The following is an 18463-nucleotide window of genomic DNA, read 5'->3' as shown; positions in this document are numbered from 1 at the left end:
TTTTTTTTTTAATGCAAGATATTTTATCTTATGCTCATGAAATTCAACAGCTAGCCTTTAACAGAGAGGGTTTTGTCTGTAAGACCTTTTGCTATGCAGCTCTAATAATTAGTCTAAATTGCATTCTCCATGAATAGGTAAAGTTTAATTTACATTGAAATAAATACAAAAAAATGAGAAAATGAAATGAATGTAGTATTGTAAAAAGTAATGTAAAAATCACATGATTCAGGAGCATAGCTGGAAGTTTAACATGATAAATCCCATAATAAAGCAAGTACAGATGTCCCTGATGTCTCATCTTGTTTTCAGGTTTTCAAAATTTTAGCAATCAGGACCCCTTTTTGTAGTGCAGATTCATTTATTATTCAGAGTACCAAATACTTCATACATAAGAAATATAGCAAAATCACTCCTGTTGATGGTAGAAATGAATGATATACTTAAATCTCCCAATCTCAATAATAATACAAAAAAGGACAGATTATTGGAATATTGTCAATATTTTGAAGATAACCCTTGAATTGTAGTTGTTTTTTTTTTTAAAGAAGTTATTATTATTACTGTTGTTTATATGATTTTATTATTATAATCTCTGATTAATCTATCCTTCCTTCTGTATGTGCATTAATAAGATGGTTGCAATAAATAAGAAAAAAAAATCAGTTATTATTTAAATGTGAAAAATAATATGTTGGCAGTTTATTATATGTGTTTTATTCCCATTATTTTATTAAAATTATTTATAAGCTTTACTTTATTATTGAGGTTTCAAGTACACAAATTAAATTCAGTTCACCAGTAAAGTGGGCTAACAATTATAAGAACTCAGTAATAAGTATAATAACTTTTATAATGATGGCTTGTGATTTTCACCACTCTAATAAAATAGGAAAAATCCCAGACCCGCAGCAATGCTTCCCAGACCCCAGGGGATCCCTCGAGAACCACAAGTCAAGAGGATCATTATCTTCTGGTATGTCCTGCAGAAGCTACTTTAGCCTTTCATGTTGATGCATTAGTTATTTTTGTTTTTTGTTATTTTTTCAGGTTTTTTTAAATAGTAAAAGTAAATGTCAATACAGTATTTCCAATGAAGTATGTGGTAATAATGATGAAAGTTCTTATCGAAGTTGTTGTGCAATATTTTAAGTATGTGCTCATTGGCATTAAATTACAAAATGATGTCCAGACCTGCCTTTCCTTTGCTTTTATAGCTGATGTGTGCTGTTTGTTTTCCTTGAATTCACTTTCAACTGAATTGAAATCACTTGTATATAAAGGAATGTTATCATTCTCTCTCTCTCTCTCTCTCTCTCTTTTTAGGATCCAAGCCAGGATTTAAACACACCTTTAATTTAACTCAGCTAATATAGGACTCCATAGTAAAACTTTCAGAACAACCAGTTACAGTTTTCATGCCTTTAAAACAATTAAATGCATATAAACCTGACGCATGTTTACATGTTGGTGTAACAACACAATGAAACCATCTGGAATCAGAGTATGGCTGATGAAATTTGCTCAGACATCAAGTTATGTCACAACCCTTCTCCTCTACTCCTGTCTCAGTATAAACCCTGTTTAGGAAACTCCACTATAGACATTTAATCTGACATACATAATCAAAAACACACAAAGATTGCTGAAATAATCGCAATTGCCATAATGGATTATATGGAAATGGTAAGAAAGGTCAAGGAAGTACATAAAATACCAGGTATCACATTTCATGTTTCAGCTCCATTTATTGTCCAAATAAATAACTTTTACTCCAAGTCCTCAGGCTTCTGTGACACAACAAGATAAGACACATGCTAACAAGAATAAAGATCAAATTCCTTCCATTTGCTTGGTTTTCTGAGGATAATGACTGAAATTGTTGTGCGTGTTGATATTGTGAAAAGCTTTTGAATGGTGCTATTATTTGTAATCTTTTACCTTTGCTTATGTGTGTTCCGCCATTTAAATGCTCCTTTGCACATGTGGCCTTATTTACACTGATAGAGAGAAAGAAAGAGGGACGTAGTAACATAAAGGACTCTGGACAAGTTTGAGAATCCATGTGTTGGAGGTTTTATTAAACAAACCACAATTCAATTCACAGTCCAAAGTTCTAATAGGAGCAATGCTCAAAACTAGGGTGTAACGATATACTCCACTCACGATTCGATTCAGGATACTGGCTTCACGATTTTGATTCAATTCGATTCTCAGAATATTTTGAACAAAATTTTAACAAAGAAAATTTAGGACTGAAAAGACTTTTTTCCCCCCTGAATCGTAAACGATGCAAAACTGTGTGGATTTTTGTCTGTATAAAAATAAATAATTAAAAAATGGCTACAAACAGAAGGTTAATATTGTAAAAATAAAAATAAAAAATGTACTACAGGTTCACCAAATCTTAAAAACTGTCTGGGGAAAATGATCAACTGAAACATAACGAGCTCCGTAGCAGAAACTGAGTTCCAAAGTCGGCTAAAATGGTTGGTTTCCACTGTAGTTTCTGGTGTTGCTTGAAAGAGTCAAGATTCACGGTGGGCATAATACATATTTTTTGCATCACGATGCATCATGTCATAATGTACTGTAACACCGCTAGTCAAAATACAATCAAAATAATAAAAAAAAAAACGCAAAAGGCAAATCCAGAGAAAGAATAGCCAGAGAAAAAAAGCAAGGGTCAAGATACATAATAGGCAGAAAGAGTATACAAGGCAGAAATTTTGCACACTCCAAAGTTTGCAGGACATTTCAGGGGAGTGGAGCCTCTGTTGGTGAGAAGGTGTAGTGTCCCTAGCTGCCATGACAGATGTGATTAGGACCCACTGTTGGATGTCTTTTAGTTATATGATTATCAAATAATCTATCAGATAACATCCTCTGCCCAGTAGGAATTGGTATGTTTACAGAATAAAATTGTGTTTAAAGTAGCAAGAGGAAGTATTCACATGAACGGAGGAGGGGAATGGTAAGACATGATGACTGAGGGAGAGAGAGAGAGAGAGAGAGAGAGAGAGAGAGAGAGAGAGAGAGATAAAGAGAGAGGGAAGTCAGATCGCAATGCCTCTGCACCTTCTCACTCACACTCACTCACGCTTTCTCTCTTTCTCGCTCGCTCTTTCTCTCTCTGAGAGGTGGGAGAAGAGTCAGTGACAGTAGAGTTTAAGCTTCTGCCTTCATACTTCATACATCCAGCAAAAATGAGGAACTTTATCAAAGAAGCTTTTACAGACTTCTTCTGCGAGTATGAGACGCCCCGGCAAGTGCTGGTGAGAAATCCGAGAGTGGGTATCGCCTGCAGAATCCTCCAGTTGGGGGTGCTGGCTTACATTATCGGGTAAGAGCTTGGAGGGTTTTTTTTTTTTTTTTTTTTTTTTTTTTTTTTCTTCTTCGAAATACTGTCAAATGATTTAAAAGGAGAAGGAAAAAAACATATCTGAAAAGAGTAAGTGCATGTTCCTGTCTGCATGGAACGGATATGTGTCAAGAATGTATCATGACAAATGAGTTTTTTCTAACAGTAAATGTCATAGTTGTGTATAACGTCCTACAGCACAAAGAAAAGATCAAATAACTCGAGACTGAAAGCGGTAATAATAATGTGGGTCAAGAAATAGTATGCATTCTGTCTCTCAAAACACGCTGCACATGGGATTGTTCAGATTCCTTTGGAGGAACAGACGTAAACAATAACCTCAGGGATGAGTTGCAGCTTGAATGGGGTATAGGCATTTGTATTATAGCTTAGAAATACTTTGTAAGCATACAGTAAATGTTGCACACAATTACTAAGGGAAATAATTACAATTTTCCACTCACTCACACAACAAGAGAAACTGTTTACCTTTGTTCAGACAAAATATTATATTTTATAAAGTATATATATATATATATATATATATATATATATATATATATATATATATATATATATATATATATTAGTGACACCCTTAATGATTATTTTGATCAACAAATAAATTGTCATTCCTGATAAAATTCCAGGAACTGGATTGTTGCGTTAAACAATGCCTCTCCTGGTGTATAAATACGCGGTTACATATAAAACCTCTTTGCCATCCATTGGTCATGCATATCATCAGCATATTTGGTGAGAAAAGCAGACTGCATACAAGGGATAGCACCAGAAAGCCACTGTAAAATCTGGTGGCTGATCAGTGACGCACTGGGCTGTTTTGTGGCTGGTGGTTCAGGGGCTTGTATAAAGATTGATGGCTGATCTGCTAAATGCCAGGATCAGTCCAAAATCTGCGTGCCTCCACCAGGATGTTCAGTCTTGGCCACAGATGAAGCTTTAAACACGATGCGGCAAACTTACTTCCAGATCAACACAGTAATGGTTAAAGAAATACAGAATTGATGTTTTGCAGTGACTCTCTCTAATGTCTCCAGATTTAAACCCTACTGAAAACCTGAGGTCTGAATGGAATAGGGAGGTGAATTGGGCTGGAGGACTCAAATCTGGTCTCAAGAAGTTTTCTATATTAACGTGGCAATTGTACTGTACCTGGACTTTTGGTTTAGCTAAATATGGCCTATATTTCAGCTGGGAGATTGTAAAAAACAATGTTCGTGTTATCTTGTCTTTCAGCATGCACAAAGTTTGACAAAAAGTAATTAAATTTTTATTTTTGATTTATTTATATATATATATGTATATATATATATATATATATATATATATATATATATATATATATATATATATATATATATGTATAAATACATGTAACTATTATACATGTAGTTACACCTGTGTAACTATTTATATTGACATCCTTCACGAAAATAAGCAAAAAAAGGATATATATATATATATATAATATTTTTTTTGCTTATTTTCGTGAAGGATGTCAATATAAATAGTTATACAGGTGAGCACTGCTGAGACAAAACTGTGTTAATGTTGTAAGTTGACCGCACAGGTTGATGCATGTCCAACCATTTCCAAGGAAACAGCACATTACATTGTGTAGTAGTCATTTAGGCATTACATGCATGCATTCCTTGTGTGTATGCGTGTGAGTGCGTGTGTGTGTGTTTGCTGTATTTGTCAAGAATTTACCAAACAAGAACACATTTCTTTAAATCATAGTAATGTGTATGATTTATTTCTCACAAGCAGTAAATTTAAAGTAATTCAGTATATTTTTGTTGCTTCTGCTTACCTTCACTTTATGCTGGATTTATTTGCCTACATGCATTTGTACCTACATTTAGGAATACTTGTACCTACATACTAGCATACTGGCTTTAAGGAAATTTATAGAAGGAAATTTTATGGAAAGCCAAAAGGATTTCCATAAGGAAATGTAGCTTTCAAAGACAAATGTGCCTACTACAGCTTCAGAAGCAAGTGAAGGGCTTTAGGTTGAAATGTCCTAAACTGCCATCTGCACTCATATGGTCCACCACCCAAATAATATCTGCCCAGAAGTGGTGTTATGGTGGTACCTTTCCATTAATGGATGGGGTGAAAGTCAATTTTGTGGAAGTATACAGTATATCAAATGGGTGACGTGTTAAAAAAAAAAACAAACAACACAAGCCAGCACAACAGCTTTGATGCACTTTAGCATATATGATACAAGTCTCTGGAATTGTACTGAACAGATGAACACTGTTCTTCCAAAAAAATATTCCCTCCATTGGTGTTTGGATAGTGGTGGTGGAGTGGGTCTATTATGCTGCTCCAAAATCTCTCAAAGGTGTTTACTAGGGTTGGGATATAGTGACTGTGAAGGACCTGTGATTTACATAATTTTCCTGCTCTTCAAACCATTCAGTGGTCTCTCGTGCCGTGTGGGTCTGGGCGGAGTCATCCTGTAAGATACCACTCCCTTCAGGATAGAAGTGTTTCATTACAGGATAAAGTGATAAAGAACATCATATTGATTGGCTGTGACTCTTCTCAGTAAGGAGACAAGTGGACCCAAACTGTGGCTGCAAATTAAATATCCCCCAGAGTATAACAGCGCAAACGTTTATTTTATTTTACTTTTTTACAGTAGCATACTAACAACTCATAAAGATGCTTTGTTCTCTAAATATTTCCAAATTGCTCATTCAAACTGCAGTGTGCACTTCATGCATGCCCTTTGTATCCTTTACTAAAGCTTTCTGAAACACAACAGACAATGACACATGTTAACCCAGATCTAACTTCTCCATGTACCATCCTGCACTTCCACTAAGGGCAACTTTGTTATCATGTTATCAGTGATTATGTTAAAAGTTTAGTGTGTAATTGTGTAAGACTTTATTTTGTATTAAAGTCTGAACTGTCAGTATGTGCATTTAGCCATACAACAACAAAAAAAAGGAAATTAATTTAGGGAAATGACTGAACAAAATTGAAAAAAATTGTAAAATTTTAAAATTGTAAGAAAATTTTTTTGTGTTAAAAAGAAGATGTATTAGGACTATTTGGGGTAAAAAAAATAAAATAAAAAAAAGTGGGCTGTTTTGGGCCAAACCCCCCCCCCCCCCCCCCCCCAGAAATTGCTGTGTTGTTAGGTGCCATTCATTTACAAACTCTACAGTACATTGGCCACTATCTTCAGCAGCCGTTCAGGAAGGCAATGATCTGTTTGAAGCATATGAGTGTGTGAAGCGTACTGATAGAGATGCAGACAGAGTGCGAGGTAACAGAAATAAGAGCCCTTTGACAAAAAAATTGCCTGTGGTGGCCTAGAAGTTTTTGTCATTACTGATGTAAAAGCAGTTACATAACTGAAAAAAGTCGTATAGAAATTGCATGTTTAAAACATAATAAATGAAAAGTTTATGTGAAGCCGTCCTTTGCTTCTGGGTTAAACTGGGTTATTACTTAGTTACACTGGTAGATATGTCTCTGCCTTGCAGTATACACACACACACATGAGGTTTCACAACAGTGCACAAGCCCACTGTAAGAACCATATCACGTCTGATCTCACACTAGTAAAGCATTTAATGCTTAACACACACACTGCAGTAGAGATACTGTGTAATCCATCCATCTTCAACCAACGCTTACTCCTTTTCAGGGGGAGCCTGGAGCCTATCCCAGGGAGCATCGGGCACAAGGCAGGGTACACCCTGGACAGGGTGCCAGTCCATCGCAGGGCACACAATCACACACACTACAGACACATTATACACGCCAATCAGTCTTTGGACTGGGGGAGGAAACCAGAGTACCCAGAGCAAACCCCCGCAGCATGGGAAGAACATGCAAACTCCACAGACACAGAGCAGGAACCCCGACCCTGGTGGTGTGAGGTGAACTTGCTAACCACTAAGCCACGTGCGCCCAGATACTGTGTAATGATGCATGTGCTGCTGGATTACATTACAGCAGCTGAAACTTGGGCTGCACTGCGATACCATTTTTGACACGTCCATATAATCGCCTGTAGGGATAAAGCAAATAACATCTTCTATTATCCCTCTTTCCTCCGTCAGCCTTTTCAGCCTCTTGGTTCATTTACTCGAAAGAAAAACTAGCGCTTGTGGTTTACTACGGAGAGTATTGCAGGCCTGGAGAGTCTAAATGTACACACTGGCAACCAGAGCAGTTCAGAGAGACGTCTGGTTTATTGCAGATTTCACAGAGGTTTATATAGGTACAAATAGCCGTGCATAGGTGTACTGCTGTGTGGAAATAATATGGCAGTTAAACTATCTGGCCACGTACATGAAAAATATCATGGGCAATACAAGAACGTACAGGTTTCTGAACATATATTGTATGGTTCGCTTAACAGAAAATAGGAAGTTCCTATGTTGATATGTTTACTGGCACGCACACATCAGACAGTTCTAGAAAAGTTCATGAGACAGAAATTAAACTATAACCTAAATATACTTATACATATCTGAGGGAATAGAGAATAGAGAGTTTCCAACATCGCCCCTGCCAGTTTTTAAGCTACATATGCTACTCCTGAGTTAACAATGAGATTGACTCTTTCTGCCCTCCGGACCTGCCAGATCTGCCCTGATGCCCTATTTCTGTTTGGAGTTTTTATCACCTGAATAATCACATACTCCTGCTAAGGATGTCCCCACATGGACAAACTAAAGATCGTCATGTGATTACTGTGGAAGGCACCACATAGAACCCATAAGGATTGGTGTGGATGTTCTTCCTTGGATAGCCTTAGGACTACAATTGCTAAGAACAGTTTTGCACTCAAGTCTCCATCATTGAAGAGTTAATAACTTCAGTTCGATACGACAGACAATAACGTGAAACCTATGATGAATTCAGAAATGACTCTGATGCTCCTGAAGTTCCTGTTAACACAACTGCACTTTTTACTATATAGTATACAGTTATAGAAGAGAAACGATTTATAACCGCACTATCCAGTGCCACCCACATGAGGAAGGTTCCTCTCAAAGTTTTTTCTTCGTGTTGTCTCAGGGAGTTTTTCTTTCCATCGTCGCCTCTGGCTTCTTCATTTTAGATAAATTTATCAATGAAAAATTTCTATCCAGTTTTCTATAAATCTGCTTTGTGAAATGTCCGTTGTTAAAAGAGCTATACAAATAAACTTGAATTGAAGTCAATTGAATATTTCCATTTAGGGAATCCTAATCATCATCTTAAAGGCTGTTTCAATGGTTTATTGGTGAAAGTTTATTAGATGAGTCCTTGGTGGATGGAGGAATCAAATCATGAGGACTGTAGCCACAGAATCAAAGCATCAGCAAATAACATTTGATGTTCAGATAAAATAATAAGTTTATGTTACTAGTAAAACTGCTCTTTACATGACAGCAGTATTATTATGTTAATCTGATATGATTCTGTAAGGAACTTGGCAACAAAATGACATTATGTGTGTTTTCAAAGCTGTGTTTAATGTATTCACTCTAAAAAAAAAAAAAGCAGATGAAGCTGTTTATAAATGTAAATGAGGGAAAATTGATTATTTAAGTAATAGCTCTCACTGTAAGGCATTTCAAGTTAGTTAAACTTACAGGAGAAACGAAAGTTTACCTACTGCCTTAAAGTCATAAGTAAACTCAACTTGAAGATAACATTTGTTTCAACTCAAAAGGAGTCAACAAGTGGTCTAGAAAATGGATTACTTTCAGTTTAATTTTTGAAAACGTATAAACTTGAGTTCAATATCCAAAACTTGTCATGAAAATTGGAGTTAAAGAGAATAAATTATTTCATATAACTTAATAGGGCTGTCATGCTTTACAATGCTATGTTGAAATGGGAACTTACATAGTCATGATGGGTGATGTAACTATATTAGCTAGTTAGCAAGATACTTAGCGAGCCACTTAGACTCTGCCCTATTTAAAAGGACAATACAGACCCTCAGTGAAATCTTTGTAACTACACTGTTTTTGCGTTGCGCTATAATGTTCTTCCCTTGTGTTGCAAGTGTCCGTTTATTTGAGTGAGTTAGCAGCTCCTGAATGTATGATTATACTGTGTCATACCACAGATCTGCTGAATGCTTGATTCCGATTGGTTAGGAAGTGTTGATTAACTTTCTGCAACAGCATGGCTTGGACAGAAGTTCCAGCTGCAAGAATTGTATTATTAATTCCTTTGTTCGAATATGTTATCATTTCTTAGTAACAATGGACACAGGGACTTCTATGGCTGATGCTCCACAACAGATTTAAAAAACAAAATTCGTTGATATGCGGACTCCTTTTGGAAGGAGCCTCCATTGTCAGCGCTTTGTAACAGCCAGAGGTAAAGCTTTAAGTCTGAAGACAAGGGACAACTATTGATAACAGTTAACAGTAATTAAGTTGTTTTGCAGACTTTCCAGACGACATTAAATGTAACTATAAAACAATATGTACATGTGATTCTTTAGTGAATATAAAATTAAAATACTGAATTTTAATTAAAATTGGTGGTTTACACATTTGCCGCACACCTCTAGGGTTGGGTTTGATTCCCACCGTGGCCCTGTGTGTGCGGAGTGTGCATGTGCTGCGGGGGTTTCCTCCGGGTACTCCGGTTTCCTCCCCCAGTCCAAAGACATGCATGGTAGGCTGACTGGCATGTCCAAATTGTCCGTAGTGCGTGAATGTGTATGTGATTGTGCCGTGCGATGGATTTGCACCCTGTCCAGGGTGTACCCAGCCTTGTGCCCGATGCTCCCTGGGATAGGCTCCAGGTTCCCCGTGACCCAGTAGGATAAGCGGTATAGAAAATGGATGGATGAATGAATGGAATTTTAAATGTAATAATTGGCAAAGGATTTACTTCATTTCTCATTCATCATAAATAAAGAGTGCTTTTACATTTTGACTCAACAGGCACAGGTTTTATGGAGATACTATATGCCTTTTATGTGGAATTTCCTCTATAAAGCAATAAACTACAATAAGCCAACATGATCTCGCACTGATAAGTTCATAAGAGTATGCAAAATGCATTTTATATGAATGCTTTAGGATGGTTTAGGTTCAAATTTGCATCATTTCTTATGACTCATTAACAATCAATCAAACAAAACTCAAGCAAATCATCTTCACTTGCTCAAAGTTGTGCAAATTTCTCATTAGTCCTGTATAATGGCTAGACAGCCACAGGCCTGTTCAGATAACAGAAGAGATTTAAGATAACAAAAATGCCTGTATTTGATTTAATCCCATTCTGATCCATGACTTTACACAAACTTACTGCCACTATAATAGAATTTATATGACACGATAATTAATATTTTTATTAAAAGCACCTATACTGTATATATTATGTAATTTTACTGTTTTCAGTGTTAATTAAAGTACATTATTGACATTGTAGACTGTAACAAACCTGTTTGCATCTGTGCAAACAATACTATTATGAAACTGTCCTGTCTACAAATTGACAATAAAAAACAAAGACAGGGTGGAGAGCATCATGTGCCTGACAGAATCAATATTGACTTAATTCTTTTCCTGGTCCAGGTTTGAACAGATCAAATTTGTCCTGTCACCGATTGAATACACATGATATTGAATTCGAAAAGCAGTCCAAACTAAAATCGGGGCTATGATTTCCATTGATTTCCGGGGCGTGATCGGCACATGATGAGCTTTTAGCACACTGAAACTGGCTACACATATAATGTTATAATGATTGTCCCACGTACATTGGTTTAACCCAGAGATGCAGCCCATGGGCGGGGACTGGCTTAATAAAGGTTCGAATCCAGCGCACTAAATGTTGTAATTGGTTTGTGTATTATAATTGATATGGGGCAAAATAGAGCAATAAACCCAGAGCCATAAACTCTGACATGTCTGACAAAAAAAGTCTGACAAAATGTGCTAAAAATATGTCAATCTTAAATTTTTTTTAGAACTCTAAAAACGTAGCATTGTAACCATGTCTCTTTACAAAACAACTAATTTAGGGTTTTGTTTTTTTTCTTAGCAACTGAGAATAATTACACAATCACAATTTTACATTTTTTTGTATTTGTAAATAATTTTGCAGATTACAATTCCGTCATACCCACTTCAATATTAGGTTACTATTGTGGATTCATGATACGTACAATCCCAATGATGTCCGTTTCAGTTCCGGTTCTACACTAACATGTGGAAGGTGTGTGAATACTTAGCCAAGACACTGTTTTGTAGCAGACATAAGGTATGTTTAATCTATTAGGGCACTCAAAATGTATATTTCAGGTAACTGCTCATACACGAACCTATTTAAATGGAATTATTGATGTGCTCTACTAAACCGATTGTAGATACAGTACATTCAGTGACATTGTAAATACAGGCTCTTGTAAATACAGTACATTCATTTCCTATTAGTTTCACTGAAGTCACTGCCTTAATTTGAATAATGGGATAATAAAGGGTTAACAAATTAGCCAAAATTAATGGATCAGTAGATCAACTCCTGGTTAAGATAAACTTGCTTTCGACAATGTGAACTGCTGTCTGAACTGAAATCAGGATCATTTATATTCGACACCCAATTTGTAAATTTTGACAGTTAGATGCATCTTCTTTGGGGACTTGTCACTTTGCTCATAACATATTACAATGCAGTGGTTCACCCAGAGCCTAAAGCTTCTATTAGATCTGGATGATTAATGCAAACATTACCTTTAATTGATTCCCTGTTCATGTATCTGTAGAATGTAACATCTATCCAGTTAGCATGCATGCATGACACACAGATATATGCAAGACATTGTGCACAATTATAAGGTCTAAAAATAACAATTTCTTCTATGAGATCTCTTATGTCTTAACCTTTAAATGTATAAATTAATGCGAAATTCACCAATCATTAGTGAGCTAGAATGTATATCTAACACGAATGGATCTCTAAATTGCCATAATAGTATAAAACCGCCCTAATATTTTATTAACAATTACAAAATAATAAAAATCAAGCATATATCGTTATATTTGGACATTTCTTTGTCATCAATCAGATGCAAAAAATATATATACAATGTTAAAATTACGCACTAATAATTCAGGCACTAAAGTAGTCAACGCATTTGAACATTTAGATCAAATCATTTCAGTCACCATAACGAAATAAAAATAATAAATCAGCTTCGTCATCAGATCCACCATCAAGCTTCATTATGTACTTGTTCTGCAGCAAATCGCTGATTCATGTCAAGTTTTGCAACCTTTGTTCCATGTCCCAGGTAATTATGAATGATGCATCACACCATCATTGTTTATCAAAAATTTCCAACTCGAGGAATGGAGGTGAATTGCACTTATTGAGATGTGAGAGGTTCAATGTTGTTGTGCAGAAAAATATACTTACACTATTACATACCTTGGTTCACTAGCAACCGTACAGACTTTTTACAATAAATGAATTAGAAAACGGATATTATTTTACAATTTTGTACATTTTTATTGTTATATTGATGATAATAAATAGATTTAGGAATACTAAGAAGGTGGAGATCTAATTTGAAAAAAAAAATGAATGAGGGGGAGGGTAGTGGAGATGTCAAGATCACTAACAACCCGGGGTATGTGTAAGGATTAATATACAATAAAAAAGTCAATATGCTGCTACAAAGAAGCTCAAGACCCAAAGGCTTATGTTATCTTTAATTGAAAGATGCATTGCCCTATAGCTGAGAGCGCTCTGGAATAAATAGAATTTTTAGATGATAATAGGAGACCATGCTACTGTGAATGAAAAGGAAGTGTAAATATACAGTAGTTTTGAATACAGTGAAGTGTAGAGGATTACTTAAGGTCTCACTAGAGTGGATGCTGAACTTTTTTGAAAGTTCATGCATATTCTACTTATAGTTGTTCTATCAGAACATGTAGATGCAGACCTATAAGGGTGTATAATATACTGTAATATTTCAAGCCACATACCGTGCAGTATATAGGGAGCCATTCCAGGTTCAGGCCGAAAGACAAACAAACACTCTTAGAAATAAAAGGAGGTTAAAAGAAGAGGTAGAGTTGTAACGCAATACAAATACATTATTGAGACTGAACAGTTAATGTGTTGTAAATGGATATAAATACAGATATGAACAGGAAGCACACTATATTGGCTGTTGTAGTGGAGCTCCAGATACAAACTTGAGCACGGATTTCTCCTGACCTTGATCTTCCATGCACAGAGCATGACTCATCATTGTGGACTGAGTGCAGTGACATGTGCATTGCATTTGTCAATGGCTGGAAAGGTTATTCTTCTGTTCATTCCTTTGTTTGCGCTATTTGCTGCCAATCTTGGGACTGCTCAGCACTATGTTCCAGCGCTCAATTTGTGTTGCGCTTCTGAAAACATGATTTCAGTTTAACATTTTCTTTTGAAAATGTCCCCAGGTGCTCCATACAACCCTGCGGACCTCAGTATTTACTTAATATTTAATTCATTTTAAAAAGATTAACTTTTATGTTCATTGCACATATTCTTCATTGTAATTAAAAGAAAATTTTCACCAGTACATCATACAGGGACATTTGATTTAAAAACCCCCAAAACAAATACCCAACACTTTAAACCACACACACTCCCGGTTTCAGTCTGAATACATGTCAAACATGGACAGTACCTCTGTCACCCAAATTTATTCCCAACCACAAATAATACTAGCTGGCTACTGTACATTACCTCTGAGCTTAACAAGCCAGGTTTGTTCAACAATCCTGACTATCACCAGTTGAATCTTGTTTACATAGTGGTGCTGCCGAGAGTGGTCTTCTCAGGCTAGACGGCTAATGCTAACCTGGCAGAGGCAATTATCTGCTTAATAAAATTAGCTGTTGCTCAGCAAGACAAACTATTAAAGGGAACATGGTTATACCCCTGCTCTGAAAGAAGCCTTAAAGGTTCTATGTAGAACAGAAGGTTTCACTATAAGAAAAAAATCAAGGTGGAACCCATTTCAGAAACAAAGAAATTGCAAATACCCAATGATTCTGGAGGATTCCCATTTCTAAGACTGTATAAACAAGAGTATGAAATTTGCTGCCATAAAAATAAGTTCTAACAGATCATGTTTGCAATTGATCTAGTTTTGAATGAAAGTATAGTGGGGTTTCTAGACTAGAAGGTTAAATTCAAATCCGAAAAATGCTAGCGTAAAGACTGTTGGGCCCCTGAGCAAAGCTCTAAACCTTCTAAAACTATGTTTGCCCTGCATTCTGCATTCACCCACTTGAACCTTTCTACATTGTGTAGGGTTACAAATTGGGATTGAGATTTAATCCTAATTTTGATAGTTTGATTTACACAATGTGTCTAAGAGCTAAATATACATATGTATATTGTTATTTTCACACAAATGTTAAATGTTTTCTCTGTCAGCTTTACACCTATTTTGCATCAATCAGTTTGAGGTCTAGGCTTTGACTGGGCCATTCTAATTCATTCAGCAGCTTCTTGGTTTTGAACCACTCTAATGTAGCTTTGGAAGTATGCTTTATGTTCATTTTACTGTTTGCAGGTGAAGCTCTGCTCCAATCTCAAGTCTTTTTCAGATTGGGAGAGACTGTATTCTAGGATTTACTTTTATTTGAGTCCATCAATCTTGTTCTTAGCCCTGACCACTCCCACAACATAATGCTACCACAACCATGCTTCACTCTAGGGATGGCATTCTCAACATGCCTTCTGAACAGGATTTCATATGGCTAACCACTATTTCATAAAGCCCTGCTTTGTCGGAGTCCTGTGAACAGCTTCTCCCTTCTAAGCTGTGGATCTCTCCAGCTACATCAGTTTCATCCTTGCCCTCTTGCTAAGTAACTTTTACCTCTAGATAGAGTCATGGTTGTGCCATAATATTTCTGGTTTTAATAATGGAATTAATAGCGCTCTGTGGGATGTTCAAAGTTTGGTATATTTTTTTTAAATTACCAAACACTGATTGGTACTTTTCCAGAACTTTGTTTTGATAACTTTGTTTTCATATTTGCTTGGTCTTCATCATGTTTGTTTAGGTATGTTATCTAACAAATTATGGGGCTTTCCAAGTACTGGTGTATTTATTTAGATGTTGCGTGACACTTTAATTGCACACAGTTTTACTCCATTCAAATGTGGCTTCTGATGCCAATTGGTTACACCTAATTTTGAACTAATTTTGTGTTAAATACATATGCAATCACCTGTTACATTTTTTGTTTGTAAATGATTTTGTCAACCATATAAATTTTTCTCTTCAGTATTATGAGCTATTTGGGGAGAATCATGGTATATAGTCCCAATAAAGTCCATTTTAGTTCGAGCTTGCAACAATACAAAATGTTGTGTTGAATATTTATGCATATGTACACTGTGAATTCTATTGCATATCATCTTCATTGGTGTAACTGGAATACTGTTTTCATGAAACTGATGGCCAAGTTATCTGTGTATTGTTAGGTCTGTTGTACATAATGTTCTTTGTAGTTGAAGTTATTCTTCTGCTTTATACTTTGAGAATGTATCTCTATCTAAGTTGACCAACAAAGCATTCTGTTATACTGTGCACCTGTGTGACTACTTATAGTAGCAAGTTCAATTAAATTCTATTGAAGTGAATGCCTATTATGAAAAAGTCAAGGTTAATAATGTCTTTATTTTTCTTGTAGATGGGTGTTCATGTATGAGAAAGGCTACCAGGTTGAGGACACGGCTATAAGCTCAGTTTTCACTAAGATGAAAGGAATAGCTTACACTGAAAGTAATGGGACAGAGAGGCTTTGGGATGTAGCCGATTATGTGTTCCCTGATCAGGTGAGTAGTAAAATACCCAGTGCTTAGATGAATTCACTTTCACTTTTGTAACAATAAGAGTACTATATTTAATACTCTGCCCAAAGTAAAAAATACCTCGTGGCCGATGTACTTCAAAAGAACATGGAGAAAAGAAAAGAGAAGGTTTGCTTTGTGAATTTGAAAAACAAATCCAACCTGTATGGTGACACGAAATAGAGGCTGAGGCAGATGCAAATGCAGTGTAGAGTATATTTAAAGGAACGGGCAGACGGATCTAGAATGGAAGGCGAAAAATGTAAACGAGAAACAGGCAAAGAGTCAGGAGATCAGCAAACAACACAATGTGGGAAATTCCAAAAATCTAAAAACCAGCTAGCAAAACTAGATCAAAACCCAGAAGATCCACACACAGAATAAAGAGCTTTCTAGAATCAGGTGCAGGAACACTGCACATTACCCACATTGAGTGGTTGTTTGAGTCATTTATGTAGTGCCGGGTGTGATTGGGTACAGGTGAGCATGATAAGAAGTCTGTTGAGGTAAAGTAACAGTGTGTGTGTGTGTGTGTGTGTGTGTGTGTGTGTGTGTGTGTGTGTGTTTTGGGAAGTGTAGTCCAGGGTGGCCATGTTTGTAGGCCACAGTAGGTTCTGGGAAATGGAGTTCGTTTTCGATTCCTAGGTTAACCTGACATATGGTCTTCATGATTGTCTATGTAGACCAAAAAACAACTTTGTTGGCAATTGTCGGCGCCAAAAAAAACGTGTGCCATGAGTGGTAAATAAAACAATGACAAATCAGGACAAAAAAGCTCACAGATGTCACCACTGAACAAACAGATGTGGCTGTCTCATTTTTATGCTGTTAAATAACAGTGAAAACTGTCATTTCATAAAATCTAACAAATGATATTGACCATCAGTTTCAACAGATTTTTTACTAATGAGCATTTGCCTTGCATTGGGAGATCATATGTTTAAATCCTGAAGACTCCACAGCCTTCTGTAGCCAGGAGCCAAGGCGGCAAAATCGACCATGTGAATCTCCTGACGTGTCAATCTCCTCTGTCAATCATGTCTAAGAAAGAGAGTATATAGCGCTGTCCTCTGAGTGTTATACTGTCTTGTGATGCAGCATAATCATCAGTTTAAAAAGATGCAGTTGGTTGGCTTCACATGTCTAGGAGGCAGCATGTGCTAGCCTTCACCCTCCCTGGTTGGTATCTTTCATATGATAGGGGACTAATCGGGGAAATAATAAAAAAAAAATTTTAAAGGAACTGTGTACATATAGTCAAGAAATAACATTAGTAGTTATATCATACACTTTCTGTCAAACTATCAATCAAATTGATTGATGATTTATGACCCTCTGTATTCCCCTGACTGACAGTTCTGTAGGCGCACCTAATTTATGACCAGGGTTGGTTGGGGTTAGCCCTAAGTATGTAGATGTATGTGGGTGTGGGGGTGTGTGTGTGTGTGTGTGTGTGTAAGATAATGGGTATGTGTTTCATGGGTTCGTTGATCAGAAAATGCTTAGGACATGTTTTTGTTAAAGAGTTTGGTGTGAACCGTGCTTTTTACCGTTTTAACCCACACACAATGTATAGATGTTGTGGTAAAAGTGATTATTTGTTTCTGAAATGACTTTTTGTGGTAAGTATTGTTTGATTTTGAAGCGTAAGTATGGTTTAGGTGAATCTGGATGATTTAAGAAAGTGTATCAAATGATGGTGTATTAGCTGTCACGAAATGAGGCGTCAACGGAAGCAAGTGCAGGTTAGGCCGATTTAATCACAAGTACAAGGGTAAGGCAGAAATCCGTAGTCAAAAAACAGGTAGAGGTCAGGCAATCAGGCAAACAGGCAAAACGAGGCAGGGCAGAGAATCAAAGACGATAGCGTAAACAAGGGTGAAAACTCAGAATGGCAAAACATGAAAATAAGGCTTGGACAACGACAGAGACTAGGCAGCTGAACGTTTACTTCGCAAAGTTCAAATGTTCACGAGGTCTCTTATTAAGCTGTGTTGTGAGTGTGTGTGAGATGCATGTGGGTGCATGTGTTGTAGTTAGACCTTCGGAGAAGTTGAGCGTGTGTGTACAGGAAGTGTAGTCCTCTTCGGCCATGTTTGTAGATTGAAGGGCTCACTCCGGGACCAGAGTTCTTTCTGGGTCTTCCCCTGGCTTTTCTGGATGTAAGGCATGAAAATCTCTGCATAGACTTGGGTCAAGAATGTCCTGAGACGGAACCCAGCA

The 18463-nt window shown here is 36.5% G+C and overlaps 1 protein-coding gene across 2 annotated transcripts in view; it reads left to right on the top strand.

Annotated features, from left to right (window-relative positions):
* The first annotated feature begins 3045 nt into the window (after window positions 1–3045).
* p2rx1 (purinergic receptor P2X, ligand-gated ion channel, 1) overlaps window positions 3046–18463 on the top strand; it is a 34044-nt gene continuing 18626 nt past the window's right edge. The window contains exons 1-2 of one of the 2 annotated variants that reach the window (XM_017460563.3): window positions 3046–3343; window positions 16081–16225. In XM_017460563.3, the coding sequence (XP_017316052.1) occupies window positions 3207–3343; window positions 16081–16225 (282 nt within the window). In that variant the 5' untranslated portion in view covers window positions 3046–3206. The remainder of the gene's footprint in view (window positions 3344–16080; window positions 16226–18463) is intronic. The other variant, XM_017460564.3, reaches the window with a different exon arrangement.

The sequence above is a fragment of the Ictalurus punctatus genome, chromosome 28 (assembly GCF_001660625.3).
Source record: "Ictalurus punctatus breed USDA103 chromosome 28, Coco_2.0, whole genome shotgun sequence".
In the NCBI taxonomy this organism is placed as follows: Eukaryota; Metazoa; Chordata; class Actinopteri; order Siluriformes; family Ictaluridae; genus Ictalurus; species Ictalurus punctatus.
The sequence above is the reverse complement of the archived record's forward strand: the minus strand, read 5'-3'. Positions and strand labels throughout refer to the sequence as shown.